Source organism: Polypterus senegalus, chromosome 4, assembly GCF_016835505.1.
Source record: "Polypterus senegalus isolate Bchr_013 chromosome 4, ASM1683550v1, whole genome shotgun sequence".
NCBI lineage: Eukaryota > Metazoa > Chordata > Cladistia > Polypteriformes > Polypteridae > Polypterus > Polypterus senegalus.
This window is the reverse complement of record NC_053157.1, coordinates 33,652,063-33,670,490: the sequence shown is the minus strand read 5'-3', so window position 1 is coordinate 33,670,490 and position 18,428 is coordinate 33,652,063. Positions and strand designations below refer to the sequence as shown.

The 18,428-nt window shown below is 36.2% G+C and overlaps 1 protein-coding gene across 3 annotated transcripts in view; it reads left to right on the top strand.

Moving 5' to 3' along the window:
• Nucleotides 1-18,428, top strand: part of LOC120527244 (cingulin-like protein 1) — a 220,442-nt gene that overhangs the window by 149,573 nt on the left and 52,441 nt on the right. For all 3 annotated transcript variants that reach the window (XM_039750435.1, XM_039750433.1, XM_039750434.1), the window contains one exon: nucleotides 6,817-6,955. In XM_039750435.1, the coding sequence (XP_039606369.1) occupies nucleotides 6,845-6,955 (111 nt within the window). In that variant the 5' untranslated portion in view covers nucleotides 6,817-6,844. The remainder of the gene's footprint in view (nucleotides 1-6,816; nucleotides 6,956-18,428) is intronic.

The following is an 18,428-nucleotide window of genomic DNA, read 5'->3' as shown; positions in this document are numbered from 1 at the left end:
TAGCTGTGTCTAAAATAGAAGCAACTTCTCCAAATCAATGAGTCAGCAACTCTAAACAAAGTGAAAAAATAATGGACCGAACCAGGATATTGGGTTCAACAGCCATAAAATATGCATTCAAAGATAAGGAAAGTGACTCACTGTTACAGATAAACTCAAAGATGGGTGCCCTTTATTACACTAGACTGGTGGAGCCCCACCATGTTAACAGTTGAGTTCTCTATGGCCAAACTGACTAAACTGACAATACAAGAGTCTAAAATAGAGGAGGTTCATTTACATATTCATAAATATATATTCTTTTGAACACCCGTACAGCTTAACATTATCTAGAGGTCTTTGATCTCATCTGTTAATTTTAATGTGCCGGTACGAAAGATGTCAGGTTGACCTAGTAAAATAGGCAGGCACAGGTTCAAGCACTTAACAATTTTATATTTTTATAGTTTTTCCCTTACATCAGTTTATAAAAATACACAAGGGAAAAGTCATTTTTTCTGTGTAAAATATTCTTACAATATGTTATTTTAAACCTGACTACTTTATTGCATTCTATGCAGGTAAAAATGAATGAAATCCTAAGTAGTTTAACTTTTATTTTGTTAGCACTTCCTGGTATTATGCTACTTTAATAATATGTTGTGTGGTTTTTAATTTCCTCTGAAGTACAGGTTTCTAATAAATTTTGCATTGTATTTACATTTTTGAGTGGTATGGCAGCACAGTGGTTAGTTCTCATGTATATATAAAATGTGTGCTAATTACTGTTACTGCTTGTACCATGATCCAATTGACCTTGGAGACTGAAATCTGGATTTAGTTAAAGAAACTTTAGAAACTGTAACATACTTGTTAATGTATTAAAATAGATGTTATTTGCTTAATATACATTGTATGTGGATTTTAGAATACCAGAATATTCTGGTGTGTTATTTGGATTTAGTTGATTACAAGTATAATACATGCATAGGATTCATACCTACAAAATGCTACATTTGATTTATTAAATAATCACAGTTAAAATATGAAATCCACATCTCTTAAAATAAATGAATGAATGAATGAATGATATGCATACTCAGACTTGCTTAATCCAATACAGGGATACTGGGGTGAGATGAAAGATAGCAACTGTACCATTGTGATGTCCTTGTACTCTGACATGTGTCAATAAACTTTAACTAGAACTTGAAATGTCTATAAGGCTGCTAATATGATGATTGTTTTGAAGACAGCCTTTTGTTACATTTTACTTCACTCTAAATGACTTCATGAGTGGAAGCATTACTCCTCCCAAAATGTGTAATGTTTTCACATTAGCACAGTACTAAAAATAGGAATTGCATAATATAATGTAAGCTTAAATGTTAAAGATTTTCCTGTAATGCATCACTATTTTACTCCAAAGGGCAGAAACAAGCATTCAAATTACAAATAAAATCCTAAGGTGATATTACAAGTGAACGGTGCATTTACTCAATGTCGTGATCTATGTACTGTATTAAGAATTGCCTTGGCAAACACTGATACGGCATTAATTTTTTTCTTAAACCTATTACAGGTTTTTTCTTCCTCCCTAATGTTTAATCCCTTTATACTGTATAGGCTTGGTTTTAAAAATGTGGTAATGCATTTTGTTTTTGTTTTTCTTTTGGATTAATAAATCCTTAGTTCTAATGCCCTTCTAAAGCCTACATTGATAGGTAAGCCTACCTTTTAATGCTATTAACTGGAGCGATTAACCATGCTCTTTATGTTCAGAAAGAGCTGAAGATGTCATTAGCATAGGCAGCGAGAATACATAACCTACTTCAGCGTGCAGTGTTTAATGAAAAATTGAAACAAATTTAGAAGTATACATACGATCAAGCTTGTTATTCTAAAGACGGTGGCTAACAGATGTTAATTTATTTCAAAGTGTTCCCTGTTCAGCCTTTCTGCACCGGCATTGCCTGTTTATGTTAACGTAACAGCTTTGTGCTCGGAATGTAGCAGGAAAATAAGTGTGCTGCTGATAATGCCAACGTGGCTTGAATGCCCGAATGACAGGCAGAGTCTTTCTGCAATTTCATAAACATGTGACCTTTGACCCTCTGCTGGATGCTACGTGTGACTGTTAACGCTATTAGTCATTTTTTTACATTTCTTCATATTCCTTCCTCATCCTGGAACCTTGTAATTGAATAAGCGGTTTAGAAAATGGATTGATTTTTTGTAGTCGGTGTTTAACCCAAATAATGAGTGAACATACATGAAACCAGAGAAATGTAAAAGCCTGCAGTCTGGCCAAAAGGGATTGCTGACTGCCACAATGACCAGGAATTTGTAGACACCACAGAAATCATCAACCATAGTACATGAGTTCTCACATATTTAATTAAACAATTCCTTTATTGTTTGTTATTTCTTGCTATATATTGTCATACTTTAGTATTTATCTAAAATGTTTATTTTTGCTTGATTTTTGGTTTGATTGAACTTTTCAGTTTTATCTAAGGTTTAATCAGTTTATTTTTATGGACATATCATTGGAAATATATTTTTCTTTGGTTTTATAATTTTGATTTTCTTTTCTTTATGTGAAAGAGTCAACAAAGAAAAAAAATTAACATAAGAAAATAATGAATGACCACCCCACCTATAAGCATTCTTACTGATGAAGAATTTTTTTTTTAAATTAAAGTGCAGGGGTACAGTGTCTTTCCTGTTAAAGCCAGTTTAGCAATTTTGTTCAGAACAGGCAAGTAAGGATCTCCTTTTTCCTCCTCTGGTTTTGACTGTATTGCTGTATGCTATTGTATAACTCCCTCTAGTGGCTGGTTGGTAATATCATTTTCTGCTGAAAGTGCATTTAAATGAAGCTTCATGGATTATCATTGGAGGCTTTTTGGTGTGTAATGTCCTTGTCTTCATTATTTACTTAATAAAACGATTCAGATTTGAAGCTTAATGTTGGAGCCTGACAGTGGCAATGATGTCCTGGGAAAAAAGGCCACAGTGCAGACAAGAACTTTTAAAATTCTAATGCAGAGGTCTTCTTTTTTTAATTAATGTCTGTTGCATAAGAATGAAAAACTGTAAGCTCTGAGTTGATCTCTTTCTCGTATTCAGTTGTCCGTAGAACACACATTTGAATTTTGTCAAACAAAGTATTGTAATCTGGCAATAAAACTTCTTTGTCCGAGTCAAGTGAAGTGATTAATGTGGACTTCGCATCCTTGCAGTGCACAAAACTGCTGAAATGACAAGGGACAATGGAGGCGGCACCAGCAAGAGTAAAGTGTGTTTTGCTGAAGCATCTTTTGTCCTGCTTTTTGCTTAGACAAGCCCTTATGGGGTGTATGCATCAGTTTAAACATTTTTAAACTGTGCTCTGTGGTGTAAGCTGATAACAGATGCAAAGCTAATCCATTTGACATAATGTGATTTAACAATAAGAACACTAACATGTGCATTTCATGTCCTCTCCTTCTATGTTTGCTGAGTATTTTCTTGGAGATTATAACATCTGAAACAGGTTGGTTAGTGCAGTGTCCCAGCATCACAGTTATCCTTTAGGGTTTCAAACTCTGCTTGCTCTGCTATCCGTCATCATTAAATCACAATAGAAGACCTGTATAAATATGTGTGAAAGGGTCACAGTCTTCAAGCAAAAACAGAAACATTGATAGTAAAGGTTTGTCATTATAGAACAGTTTTGGGCAATTTGTTTCTAAATTGTTCATATAAAATGATACCTATGTGATAAAAAGAAAGAAAGAACTTAACAATGCATGCTTTGTACCTTAGCCTGGTGACTGACTGTCTGTGTTTGAGAGTTTGCACATTGCCTCAGTGTTTGCTTGGGTGTTTTTCTCCAGGTAGACATTCAGGCTTCCCCTTTAGTCTCTAAAGAAAAGCAGATTAAGCTTATTGGTGACCTTGATATGAGCAAGTATAACTGACTGTCGTTTAATGAGTAAATTATGTTTCATTGTGTTGAATTGGTGTTGAATGTAGTTTTGGTCATGGTGTTATAAGATTCGAGACTCTGGAACTGAAAGCATAATTCCTAAGTATTGTAACATCATGTCACCTGTACAGAATATTCATTTTAATTTACTTCAATAAATGTCATATAGCCCATTTCCAATTAAAAGCCTAGTTTACTAAAAATAGCATTAAGTTTAAACATGTAATTTGGAAATACCAACAGAATAACTGCAATATATATTTGTATTTTGCATATATATTTAAATATAAATATAAAATATGAATATAACATATACAATATAAAGAGAGGTTGTCCCCAAACCCAAAGAAGCAAAAAGGTCCAGATAAATAAAAACAAATTATTTAATAGAATAAAATGACCACAGGTTGCACATAGAAATATAATACTGAAGACTAGAGACCTTTGGAATTTCCTCAGATTTAATTGCAGTTCACAAATGCAGTATACAAAACAAAATTGGTAACATGCAGAACATTTTTTCATGTTTGGAATTTCTTGGAATTCTGTGACCTTTTGTGCCAACATCTCAAAAAAAAACAAAAAAAAAAACTTGGTCACTACTTTTGGAAAATCCAGAGACGGGTTAGGTTTTGATATCATTTCCAACACTTCTTACCTCATGGCTGGCAGATGGAAGTGGAGATCGTGAAGGATGCACCAGCTTGAAAAAATCCATCACTTACCTTTCCTTTGTATGCCGCTTGACATCCTTGAAGGCCTCAGAGTATTGGAAAGTAGCAGAGGCGAGTTGACATTTAACTTTGAGGCTGTGATCAATGATGAGATCAGCATCTTTAATGGCTCAACCCAGTCTCTACTTTCTTTGTTTTTGCAGATATAATAATCCATCAATTCATTAACACCAAACTTGTGGTCAAAAGCGGCTGTCAACATTCTGGTACAAAATTTATCTAAAACCTTTATTTTCTCACTAAGCCACATCATCAACTTTGCATGCTTAGAGCCTGAAGGATTTGTAGTATGCTTTGGGGGCATTGTTGCAACACAAAACTTGATTTTTTTAAAGCAAAACAATAAAGATATGCAACAAATGCATGGGGAACTCTACTCTACAATGGTAGGGTGAACAAGACTGGTGGCGCACCTAGTAGAATACTAGCCACACCCCTGACTTGCACGCATCGTGTCTTACATCTTTTTCTCTACTGTTATTGGCCATGAAGCCTGGTTGCCAATATGAAAGTAGGAGTGAGGTTACTAATAAAATTGCCTGTATTAATAACTTTGTGAATACAGACAGAAAATCTAATATTTAACATCTACGCTTTACAAAAAAATAGTTATATACTGTGTAAGTAAGTTTACAACATTGTTAAAAATATATGTAAGGATATTATATTATATATTAAAAAATTAGATCATCTGTGTATTTTTCAGGCTGTGTATATTCTAATTTCAAAATAAAAGCAGATGGGCTAGAGACAGTACAGGGTGAGCTCACTGTTGGTGTCAATTTATTCTTCTGCCATATCTTAGGTAACATAAACATCAGAATGGCAGTTGAAATGGTCTTAGTTTGAGATTCTGCAAAGTTTAGAATACTGGCTTTTTAATGGGTACTATTTTACAGGGCATTCATTAAGGATCTGCTGAGGTGTCTGCTGAGCCATTTTATAAGCACATTCAGGGTAACAAACACTAGAAGGATGAAAATTAAGAAGCTAATAGCATATCATAAGGGCCGATTACTTAAAAGTTTGAGCATATACTAAAAATTACTAGCCAGTCAGGCCATCTTTCATATAATCTTTTCATTTGTTGCCAACTTTGGGATAGTAAATAGAGTAAATCGAATTAAAATAGAGCCCACAAATAGTACATTTGTGAATCTCAATGAATCAGGCATTTTTGTTTTAATTTAGCACCTTTCATAGTGAGAAGAATCCCAAAGTCTGTTTCATTCATGACAGGAGACTTTCTATAGATCTATTGTGTTAATGTGCCAATGATGGAATTTGAATTCTGTGAACATGTGCTTTCAAACCAAAAGTCTTTGCCACCATTCCAATAATCCTCATTTTGTTCTTACCTAATGTTTGAAGCCGAGTAGAAAATGTTTTCATGTTCATGAAGAAACTTCTACTACAGTATATTAGATGGGTATCCAGGCGATTATAAGATGATTAGAAGTTTGAAAAATTACAATCACAACTTGTTGGGTTGGGTAACTGATAAAGAAGCTGTCACGGTGTCTCCTTCAACCACATGACAGGTTACTATATTGTAGATTCAAATGGTTCTGTATGTAAAGAAGTATTTTTTGCATATTCTCTTGAATTCACCTCCCTCTAATTTCCTCCAGTGTACTTGAGTACATAATTCACTATACAAATTAAATAATTCTGTTGTAGTTGGACTTACATATTTCTGCTGCTGTCATTTTTTTATTCTGACAAGTTTTCTGGAATGTCTAAATTTGGTAACAAGATTATTGATGCAATCTACAAAACTTTTCAAACAATACACTGTTGGCCTATTTAGATTGTTGTAGTTGTTCAGAAATTGATTCAGTGCTTTTGAATATACAAGAATTGGCTATAGCACAAGCTATAATCTTTTTTTCATTTCCTTGTCCTTTTTCAGACTTTTTGGTAACAATTATTTTACATATAAAATAGGGTTTAATTTGATGCAAGTATCTTTATTTTCTAAATGTTAACTTGGTATGAAACTTTCTTTCATCGGTCTTTGTTACAACAGAAATTCTTTCTTATCATTAAATTTGAAGACAGAAGTTTACTGGTCGCTTTTCCTGTGGTGCCTCATATTGCAGTCATTACTCTGCTCCCTGTGTGTTTCAGACTAGTTCAAATCGGGTGGGAACAAAATATGGTCAAAGCTCAAATGAAGGACTTGGAGACACAGCTTTTAGAGACCAATGCAAAAGTACCCAGTGCCACAGAGAGCACCTCTGGAGATGGCCAAACAGGACCTGTAGCTGTAAGTAGTTTCTTACTTTATTTGAAGATGCTGTAAATGTTGGCAAATTTTCTTTTGTACGCTCATTATGCAGTTGCCTACAGTTATTAACCAGTTAGACTGCAGTATATTTTAAATAATATAAAAGTCTCCTGGTGCAGTGGTAGCACTGCTGCCTCGCAGTTAGGAGACCCGGGTTCGTTTCGTGGGTCCTCCGTGCGTGGAGTTTGCATGTTCTCCCCGTGTCTGCATGGGTTTCCTCCGGTCGCTCTGGTTTCCTCCCACAGTCCAAAGACATGCCGGTTAGGTGGATTGGCGATTCTAAATTGGCCCTAGTATGTGCTTGGTGTGTGGGTGTGTTTGTTTCTGTCCTGTGGTGGGTTAGCACCCTGCCCTGGATTGGTTCCTGCCTTGTGCCCTGTGTTGGCTGGGATTGGCTCCAGCAGATCCCTGTGACCCTGTGTTCGGATTCAGCGGGTTGGAAAATGGATGGATGGATGAAAGTCTCCTAATAACACTGTTCAACACTGGATAGGACCAATATCATTAAACAAATTAAATTAGTGTGAATTCATGGATATAATTATTATTATTTATTGAATATTTGGCCAAAGCCTTTATCCTGGTCGTCTTACTAAGGTTAGTATTCATTACAATTGTTTGCATACATTTTTTATGCACAGGCAGGTTAGGCAGTTTAGTCATTTTCACACAGTCATAAGTGGAAACAATTCAGTACCACTCAGCCACTCTGCCTGTCAATTTATTTACAAGAAATACGTACGAGAGCATCCATTCTAAAGTGACATAATAGGATTAGGAGAACAACATTCTAGTTACAATATTCTGCTTTTCTCTTACTGTTGCTTTGCTTGAGGGAATAATACTGGCATATAAAACACATATATTAAATGTCACAATGCTTTCAGTCAGCAATATTCATGAACTAAAATAAACATTAATGCAGTTACTCCTGTTTTAGTACTTAAGTTGGATTCTTGAATATGGCCTTTAATGTTAATGGATGAGCTGAGGGATCATTAGTGTAATACAGAGGAATATTTTACACAACCCTCTCCTTGGCATATTTCAAGCATTTAATTAAATGTTAAGTAGCCTTACCACATATGCTGTTTACTAGCCTGACTTCATCTCTCTGTAAAATGCTTTTGCACATGCTACTTTAGTCATAATTAAAGCAAGAAAAGAAAACCTCCCAACAAAGTGAACCCACTGACTGGCTTGCTAGGCAAGGGTCACTGTATTATCATGTTTTCTGTACATCCCTCAATATGCAGTATTAGCAGATTTTGATTAATTAATACACAAGCACAAAATGCTTGCTTAATCAGTTTCCTTAACTACATATTTTTTGCATTCAAACATAAGTGGTAATGTAGCAAGGACTTTTGTAAGAACCTGATTTGAAACATATTTCAGCGCTTGGATGTGTAGGGTTGTATCAATCAGTCGCATGCTCAGCTGGAACATTTTCAGTTCAATTCTAAGGAGTCACAAATGAGAAATATCAAGTGCTTTCATCCTCTTCAGAAGAATTTGGTGTCATAAAGTAGTGATCAACACCAGGGAAATGAAATAGCAGAAAGGGTAATTGATTTTGTATGATATATTTTAACCAAGACAAATACTGATTAGGTGACTGGAGGCAATTCATGCTGCCACCACTGTAGCATGTCATGATGGAGCAGGCCTTTCCTTCTGCTTTATGCACACAGTAGAGTATGTTTGCCAGAAAAATAATATGCTATGAAGCTTACTTTCAGAAGAAGTAAAAAAAGGTTTATTTCTTTTAAGAGTGAGGTGTCTCTATTTGCTCCCTTCTCTTTTAGTCAATAGAACTGTCTGAAATGCATTAACATTTTAATGTTAATATTAGCTTGCTGTCAGGAACTTGTTACTACTTTAAGAGAGAGTCTTCCTTTTTTCCTATTGTTTTTATGTTGAGATTATTTTGTCATTATTAAGACTGTTTGGTTTCATGGGCACCACTGTTTCAGAGCTTTGCATTATTAGGATGCTGTTTGTTACAAGCCATGTGATCTACACATGATGTAAGGTATGATTTTGTAATGGCCATATTATGCCCAGGTAACACTTTAGTTTAAGTACTGCAAAAATGAATCTATTAATCATTCACTATTATGTAGCAAAACCTTAACAAAGGCTTCTTTGGGTCTTCGTAACAATTATAAAGCATCAGTAAAGTGTTTATTCATCTCTGCAATATGACCTACTAAAAAAAAACCTTCACTTTGGAGTGGTCTGAGGTGGCTTAAATTAGACGCAATTCCTTTGATATTACATATTTCATATAAGATCTGTGAATCTACAAAGAAATCCAAAGGCAAACAAATCCAAAGGAAGATCCAAGAAATAAGAAGGAAAATGAAGGAACTAGTAATAAGCGCCCCTCCCAACCCCCCAAACATAACAATACTGACTTTAACTACAATACAAACTCAATGCTCCACTACTGTTACATTTATAAAGCCAGACTGAGGACCTAACAGCAGTAATGTCAGGGTGGCCCTGCCTTCTAGAGCTCTACCCACAAAGTACAAAAATAGCAGCCCATTTAAATAGACAGTGTATCATTAACAAACAATAAATCTAACAGAAAAAAACACAAAAACATGAAAGCACTAATTCGGAATGAATAAAACAGCCATAAAGCAGAAAATACATATAAGCCAGGAAAAGAAAAATACTGGCTGTAACTCAGCACGTTTTAATTTGTATATTACCCATGAACATGTTACAGCACTCTAAGAGCTTGCACTCAGAGTGCTAAGCAAAAATATAGTGAATTACAACAGCTGTTGAACTTTATGAAAATAAAGGAAAGACTCCTTAAGACACTTGTGTTCAAGCGTCAAATAATGTTGGTTCTGTTTCTGGTCTTGATTTTACTTTTTTCTTTGACTGGGAATTCAGTTTACCTGTATAGAACTTTGCATGAGCTTGACAATTCCTTCAAATATGGTTCAACAGGGTTGAAACAATCAGCATTACAGGAGGACCAGCACCTGGCAAAAGTAAGATATGTAGAGTGTGTGCGAACTGAGGAACATAATGGTTTCTGCCTCCCTGGTTAACCAAATACAATTTAGGCCCTTTTCCGGCCCAGTCACCTCATGGCATGCTAACCTACAACTTCAGTCACTCATTTAGGGAAAATTAGTGCCTGTTTGGGAGGACAGGGAAAAAACATAGTACCAAAGGAGATAGCTACTTGAACATGAGGTGGTTGGAACTCAGGGCTCCAATATACATAATGAAGTTCTAAACTCAAACATATACATATTGATTTATATGAAATCAGTATGCTTTGAGCGAGGCATTTTGGAATGCTGGGACAGCATAAAGACCAACTTAAATATGGACATAAAAGGTATCCATTCATATTTTAGAGCACACATTCTTGTTTTTTCACATAGTGCTCTTCATCGAAGACTGTAACAATAACAATATTACAATATTTACATTCATAAGCACATATCTATTTAAAGATAAAGAGATCTGTTAAATTTGGCTCAGTGTAACACAATTCATGTAAACAGAAGATCTCACTAATTCAAAAGAGAAGAGAAAAAGGGGTTGGAATTCCATTGTCCTTTGCAATAAGCAAAATCATAAAATAGCTGGCTGTTCTGTTTTGGACCTGGGTAATCCTGCATTATTGTAGAGCACCTTCCGGAGTTCATAATTGTAGTATAATCTGTGGCGGACCCCTTGCTGGGACGCTCCTTCGCTCTATATTCATGGGGAGCAGCCCTGGACTGTGCAATACCTCCCACCGGACGCTAGATGGCCGCCCCCCTGGGTTGGAGTGGTGCCTCGGTTTCCCGCAGGGCTCCATGGGAATTGGAGTTGGGTGCAGCCCTGTAGGGTCCCACATCCAGCATCCAGGGGGAGGTATTGCACAGTCCAGGGCTGCTCCCCCTGAATATACAGCGAAGGGATGTCCCGGCCATCTGCCACAAATCTAATATTTGTGGTGTATTTATCACAACTGTTAGCTTAAAATATTCATTTCTTTGGAGAGTCTGAAAACAATATTAATTTAATGAAGCTAAATGTATTGGGAAAAGAGAACCTGCAACCTATTAGATATATAGAAACAAAGCTGGTAAAAGAAGACAAAACCCAAAGGAGTTTAAATTAATATAAATATCATTTTTTTTTGTAATTAAAATATATGTAGTGTCACTTACTTCAGAAAACATCCATAAAACCATAACAGCTTGATTGGATATGGAAACTTATTGAAATTCATTCTCACTCGTCTCACTAAGTTTGAAATGCGTTGTTGGTTCAATAATTTAATGACCATAAATATTCTTCCCAGTAAATGAATTTATAGAGTACTCAAATCAAAACATCTTCAAGGCCCAGCACTATAAGAAATGTCTGAAAATGTTTAAATCACACCTCATGTGCTTGTTAGTTTCATTTGAAAACCAACTACTCAGAATTCTTCTCTAGATCAGAGTGGGTCTGCTTGATTTGTGACAGGCTCATTTCACACAAATTATTATGAAACTGTGAAACATACTACCACAAAGTCATGCATCTAAAGCTAGAATGCTGTTTTTTATGTCCAGTGATTGTTTCATTTTCACCATTTATATTAAATAATGAACCTGAGGTTAACTTTGAAAAGCTGACACTAAAATGATGTTTTCTAACAGTTGTGACAGTGAGGCTCTGATCCACCTCTTGAACCCTCAGGTATCACACTGGACTCTAAGCGAAGATAAATTAGTCTTCTTTTATTGTCTTTTATGTGCACCAAGCACCCTCTACTACACACTATTCATATCATAAATAAACTATTAAGCACAATCACAATAATCAGTCCTCCTCACCCAGACACTTCGCCCTTCTACCTCCCAGCTCAGCTCAGCGTCTGGGTTTCCTCTGTGTCCTTTTATATCCCCTGACCCGGAGGTGTTCCTGCCCAACAGTCCACAAGTCCTTATTCCTTCCGGGTCAGGGTCAACAATCCATATCTTCACCCCGGAAGCACGCCGTCTCTTCCTGTCCTGGGATTGTGACGCACTTCCGGGGTATAGGGCACATACGAGTCCACGGGCCCTCCTACAGCGACTCCCAGTGGCCCCCACGGTATCCAGCAGGGCCGTACGTAAAGACTACAAAGTCCATAAGGCCCTACTGGAATTCGGACATTTAATTGTCAATTGGAATACATTGACATGTTCATATGGGTTTGTTTCTAGCTGTATTCCTCTTATATTCCAAATGTCCATGTGCACACATCATCTGTAAAGGCTAATCTTCACCAGCCAGTTTTTTTTGGTTTACAGAATGTGTATGTGTATAGTATGATTTGGTGAATGGCTGAGATAATGCCAGTAATTGTGTCCTATGCTGTGCCTCTTGCTGTCAAGATAAAACAGCAAGTCCCAAATGGCCATTCTTTAATGAAGTAATCTGTAGCAAAATACTGACTTCTCCAATGTTGTATTTCCTCTTCAGTACCTAATCAGCAGTCATCACTGCACAGCAACACAGCCACATATATCAAACACCATTAAACTCTCATCTGCTTTGGTATGGAAATTGTCACTTCTAACACCTTTCTGATCAAGGTCAGAATCTTCTTAGTGGCAATAGGTCATCCTTTACTTGGGGCCACACACAGCCTTTGTGTTCTTAGGCCAGCCATAGACTAGATGCCATTCAAGCACTTTAGCATGTTTGCATGTTAAACACAACTTCACACCCTCTGAAATTCACCACACATGGTAAATGACATCCAACAACTGACACATTGAGACCTTGAGGCAATTAAAACAGCAATCTTTCCTTGTGCATGCTACAGTTCATCAATTTGTTTGGTTTGGATAAAACATATCACTCATGCTCTTAATGCTGTCATACATTGGACTGCAAAATTGACCTAAGCAGCTGAGCTAAGTAACTTCCTTAGCCTGGGTGGGTAACATCCCAGCTGTCTGGTACGGTGATCTTGCTGCACTGTAGCAAGCTGATACATCAAATTCTCTTTCATCCCCCCTCCAGTTAAATCCTCACAAAGGGACATCACAAATTCTGGCCCCATTATAACCAAGGCTAGGATTGCCCCATATGCCCTCCTTGGTTCATTCTATACTTTAGAGTAAAACCAGCTATGAAGCAAACAGACAAAAGTGAACTGTGTGAATTGCTAGCGTTACTGTTATCTGAAGGGCCTTAAGGCATCACAACTGTCACTTCCGTGGAACAAGGGCACAAGCTCAACACTTTTGTCATGTAAAGAAATAGAATACCCAATACTGAAACAAACATTATATATATAAAGTTTTTTTTCCAAAATAACAAATTCTTTCTTAGAGGAGTGAAGGAAATGTTTAGTGCTAATGAAGTAAGCGGCATTATGACATCACAGTTTTTGGCCCCATTTCAGTTTCTCATTGGGATAACTTTTGTGCCAAGTGTGCCAACTATCCCTGTATTTGTATGACTTCCTCCAGGGACTCCACTTTATAGTCCAAAGACATACAGCCAGGCCATGTGACTGGTGTAAATTACTGTGTTTGTATGCGCCCTACGGTGGACTGCTGTCCCATCTTGGGCTGAGTCCTACTTTGTGTCAGTTGCTTCTGGGATAAATGCCAACTCCCCAAGACCTCAAACTGGGCAAAGTGAAAAGAAAAGTGAATGAATGTGTTTTGTTTTTCCTGTCTAGTTATGAACAAAGACATGAGATACAATTTGTCATTCTGTTTTTTATTCCAAGTCAAGTATCACATCTTTAGAAATAAAACATCCAAGTTTATTTTGTGATTTGATTGTTTTATTATTATTATTATTATTTTTAATGTGCAGTAATTTTACTTCTTCCTGTTTTATTGACTTTGCACTTTTTTAATTAAGTGTTCCATATTAATAAACTAGGGTGACGTCCAAGTCATTTACATGCATCCTGGCTCTGTACATTTTAAAATCTACCTTTAGTTCTGGCTAAGCTTCCCTGTTTTAAAACACAAAAGAGGATAATACTCAATTCTGGCAAATAAAAGTTGGATGACCGTGAAAATTAAATGCTGTATCCTTTTTATAGCTAACACATTGCTTTGAAGTGACCCTATGACTGAAGTGTGCAAAATACAAAGAAACCATACATGGCCTGCCAAAGCTTGTGTTTGAAAATCATTAAGAGCTGTGGCTGAGGAAATATGCTTAATCATTTGAAAACCTACATGGCCGAGAACACCATCCTCTATAAACAATAAAAAACACACACACAGGCGCTCATTACTCTCAGTGTATTCAATTTATGTGTATGTGATCTATAATTTCTTTTAGAAACAAGAATGATAGGCTACATGTCACTCTGGTTGACAAAACCATTGTAACAAGGGGTTGAAGAAAGGCTGCTTACTTCCTGAGACCATAATTATAATGTATACCAGTAACGGCGCACTGCACGATAACGTCCAGTGAATTCACTGGACTTGAGAGTTCATAGTTTTCGTACACTTTCTCTGTACGTTTTGCATTCATTTTCTCAGAGGTTGATGCACTTGATGCTTCCTTAGCAGCTCTTGTTTCATCCACCCTAGCGGCCCGCTTCTTCTCTTCTTTTCTCAGCATCTTTTCACATTAAAACTGATCAGTGTTTGTGTTGCAATTACTTAGTACATTTTTCTTCATTTTTCACTTAGGCTGGCACCTAAGTCTTCAATCTGCTTCTAGAATGATTTAACATGAAGAGGTAGGAGAAGTGATAGCGAAGGTGGAGGGACGAGAACAGTGCCCGTACACATGTGCCACACGGCCACCCTCCTGGCCTCTGCTGAGAGTTGATTGTACAATACAATAAAATAAAAATAAAAAGAGGAATAACCTTGGAGGTCAATCATCACCCTGAAAGCGGATAGTAGAGGTCACGTAGTATATGTGTACCAAATTTCAGGTCAAGAGGTCAAACGGTTTGAGAGCTGCAGGTGATTTAAAATCCTGGACAGACAAACAAACAACTATAGTAGTGTATTATATGTAAAGATTTGCTTTAACATTTTACAATAGTAACACTTCTTATGTTTCATTCTAAAATTTCAGCAGTTATTGGAGCAATTGGTTGCTTGGAGTTTCCAAGTACATTGAGAATGCACACATAAAATAACTGTGCAGGGCTACACTTTTGCCTCTGCTACAATATTTGCTTAGAAATATCAATGGCCACATTCCTGGCTTTTTCCTTGTTCACAATTTTATGTGAATTTTGAATTGTTTCACTATGGGGAAAAAAAAAAAAAATTACTTTACTGTCAAAATAAATTTGATGTGTATTGTACAACAGATTGTAGTGTTTTTTTGCAATATAGCTTGTAAGGTTATGTGTGTACACAACGTGCTTTTACAGAAACACAGTAAAATGCAAAGGTTGATGGACATTTGCATTGTATATACCGTGTAAAAAGACAAAAGCACAAAGAAGGTTTTTGGGGGTTCACCCTGTGCAGTATATTGTTGTAATCACAAGAATTAAAGTGAGTAATCATTAAAGACTGAGTCATAAACGAGAGTTGAATTGGTGAGTAGAGTGCTCTGGCTTCATAAGTGCTGGACAGAAAGAGGTGGGATTTAACCCGGAAGTGAGGTCTGCAGGAGGGCGTGGTCTGGCAGAGGAAGTGGGTGGAGTCATAGTTGGTTTTCCCTTCTGGAGGTCTGTGGAAGAGGGAGAAAAATCATTAGTGCAGGTCATCAACCCCTGACTCTGCATCTTACCCTCAGTTAAGCCCTTAGACTGCCTCTCATGCACGCATGTGTGACAACTGATTATGAGTTTCTTATTCTTTGTAGGCTTCATTATAAGCATTTTGTTTCTTGGTGATTGCTCATTAGTTATTAGCACTATTAGTCCTTCCGTGAGAACCCTAAATCCAAAGAGGACTGTTTCACTTATGTTAGGTAGAATGCCCAGAGGGGACTGGGCGGTCTAATGGTCTCGAATCCCTACAGATTTTATTTTTTTCTCCAGCTGTCTGGAGTTTTTGTTTTGTTTTTTATGTCCCCCCTGGCCATTGGACCTTACTCTTATTCGATGTTAATTAATGTTGACTTATTTTTCTTTCTTATTGTGTCTTTTATTTTTCTATTTTTTTATTATGTAAAGCACTTTGAGCTACTGTTTGTATGAAAATGTGCTATATAAATAAATGTTGTTGTTGTTGTTGTTATACAGCAGTTTCACACTCATTTTTCGTAGCAGTGGCCATACTGTTTTAACACATCCGACAAAGCCGGATGGTCATCACTCCAGCTTTACTTACGTAAGTGATGTGCTACACCTGATATCCTAGCATTGAAATATTCAGCTGAATAGAAAAAAGAAACATTCATTACTGTTAGTTTGGCGCACTTCAAAACAAATTAAGGCGAAGGTCTTTTTTTTATTTTGACTCTGGTTAGCAATTCTTATTTTGTTTATTGGTTATGCCTGGCTTTCTAGCTATTCTTTTTTATTTTAATATTTTATTTTCGAAAGCAAAGCATTAGAATGGTGTGTTACTCAATCAAACAAATATAACAATAATGTAAAAGATACAACTATTTACTTCAAGATCAATGCAGAGAAAGCAAATGAAAAATAGAAATACAAAGGGAAAAAAGAAAAACAAGATTAAACCCCCACCTAAGAGAAAGAACAGAGTGACAAAAGGTGTAAAGAAGATGAAACTTTTTAAAAATACATTTAATAGCAAAACAGAGTCAATCATACACCTAGCATTCTTATTCTAAAGTGACTTTAATGCTTTTTGCCAGGTTTTTAAAAGTTTTGCACATATCCTTTAAGAAAGAATTTTATTTTTTTCCTAATTTTTGAAAATATAGTATATCAATTACCCATTGACTTATAGGAGATAGATTGGAATTCTTCCAATTCAGCAAGCTAAGTCTGAGTTCTAGTAGTGTGGTATAGGCGATTATAATAACCCTGTCCCTATGCATTTTAATTCTATCCGGGTTTATACGAAATACCACTGTTAATGGATTAGGAGAGAATGTGATGCCAAGAGTAAATGAAAAGTATGTGAAGATTTTTGTCCAAAATTATGTTAGATGCTAGATGGCAGCACTCGAAGGTTGAGTCTTGCCCTGGTTACTTTTTAGACCATTTTAAACCAAATAAATATGATGGATGAAAGACGTTCAGTTGAATTATGAAATGCTTGGCACATATAGATCTGGAGTGTATTCAATGTATGGCTGAGTTCCACTCCTTTTTTGAGATGCCAATTCTAAGGTTTCATTCCCACTATTCCCTAGAATCCCTTTGAAATATTTTTAGATATTGTTGAAATGCTGTCTGAGTTGTCAAGGTAGCCTATGGGATAGATACTGAAAGTATCTAAGATGTGGAAAGCTGGGTGGTTTTTTTTAACACATTTTAAATTTTTGTATAGGAAAAAACTGTGTAGCTGGAATGTTAAATTCAGAGTGTATTTGTTCATAAGATGCAAATATGTTGTCTTTGTAAAGATCTCCAAGTGTCTTGATTTGTAGTGTTTTCCACAGATTGAATACTGAGTAGATCTGAGGAGGTGTAAAAAGGTGATTATTGAGTATAGCATCAACAACTTTCTTGCTAGTCTGACTTTTTTTCTCTCATTATCTCTTTACTTCTCTTATCACAGGTCTCTTTTTCTCTTTTCTCTCATTCCCTTATGTGGCACATTACCTTTGAAAGTGTTGACTGAAATGTACACTACATCATCATTGTGGCCTTTGACAGAAAATATTTTAGAGTACACAAGCTTTGCGTTACTACTTTCAGAACTGTGCTAACCAATCCAAAAGCAGGATTAGCCACAGATAATACCAAACTAGACAATCCTAGACAGTGCACACCACATACAGTATGTGAGAGACTTTAGCTAGTGAGTGGAAATTTACCCAACCTGGACTATGAACGCATTGTTTTCATAAGCAGTAGTTTCTTTTGTACTGTAAAATCTGTGTGTTGTAACACATCAGTATCGCAAAGTCATTATTTGGACAATATTTGCTAATTAAAAGATTTGCATGTTAAAAAACATGATAAAACTTGTAATAAAAATAGAACAATGTGCCATTATTTTAAAAGGGCAATGATTGCAAGATTTAACATGCGATATAGTTAAAAAGTGTAGACAAAAAGATTGAAAGTTTAAAAATATGAATGCTATAATAATTTCATTTTACTGGTAGTCCACAGTAACCACTGATGACGAAGTGCATAAAATGTGTAATAGCTGTGTAGGGGGTGAGGATAATGTTCATTAATAAATTAATGTAAGGTTGAAGGTTTTGCGAGCCACAATTCTTAGCTGCTAACTCATGTAAAGAATAGACAGAGACTTCACATGGAGGACTATACACTAACACTTTACTCAGTGGTGTTTGAGCCTCTGTAGTAAAGAGCCAAGAAAGAAAAAGGCAAGGCAAGAAGGCACCCTGCCTA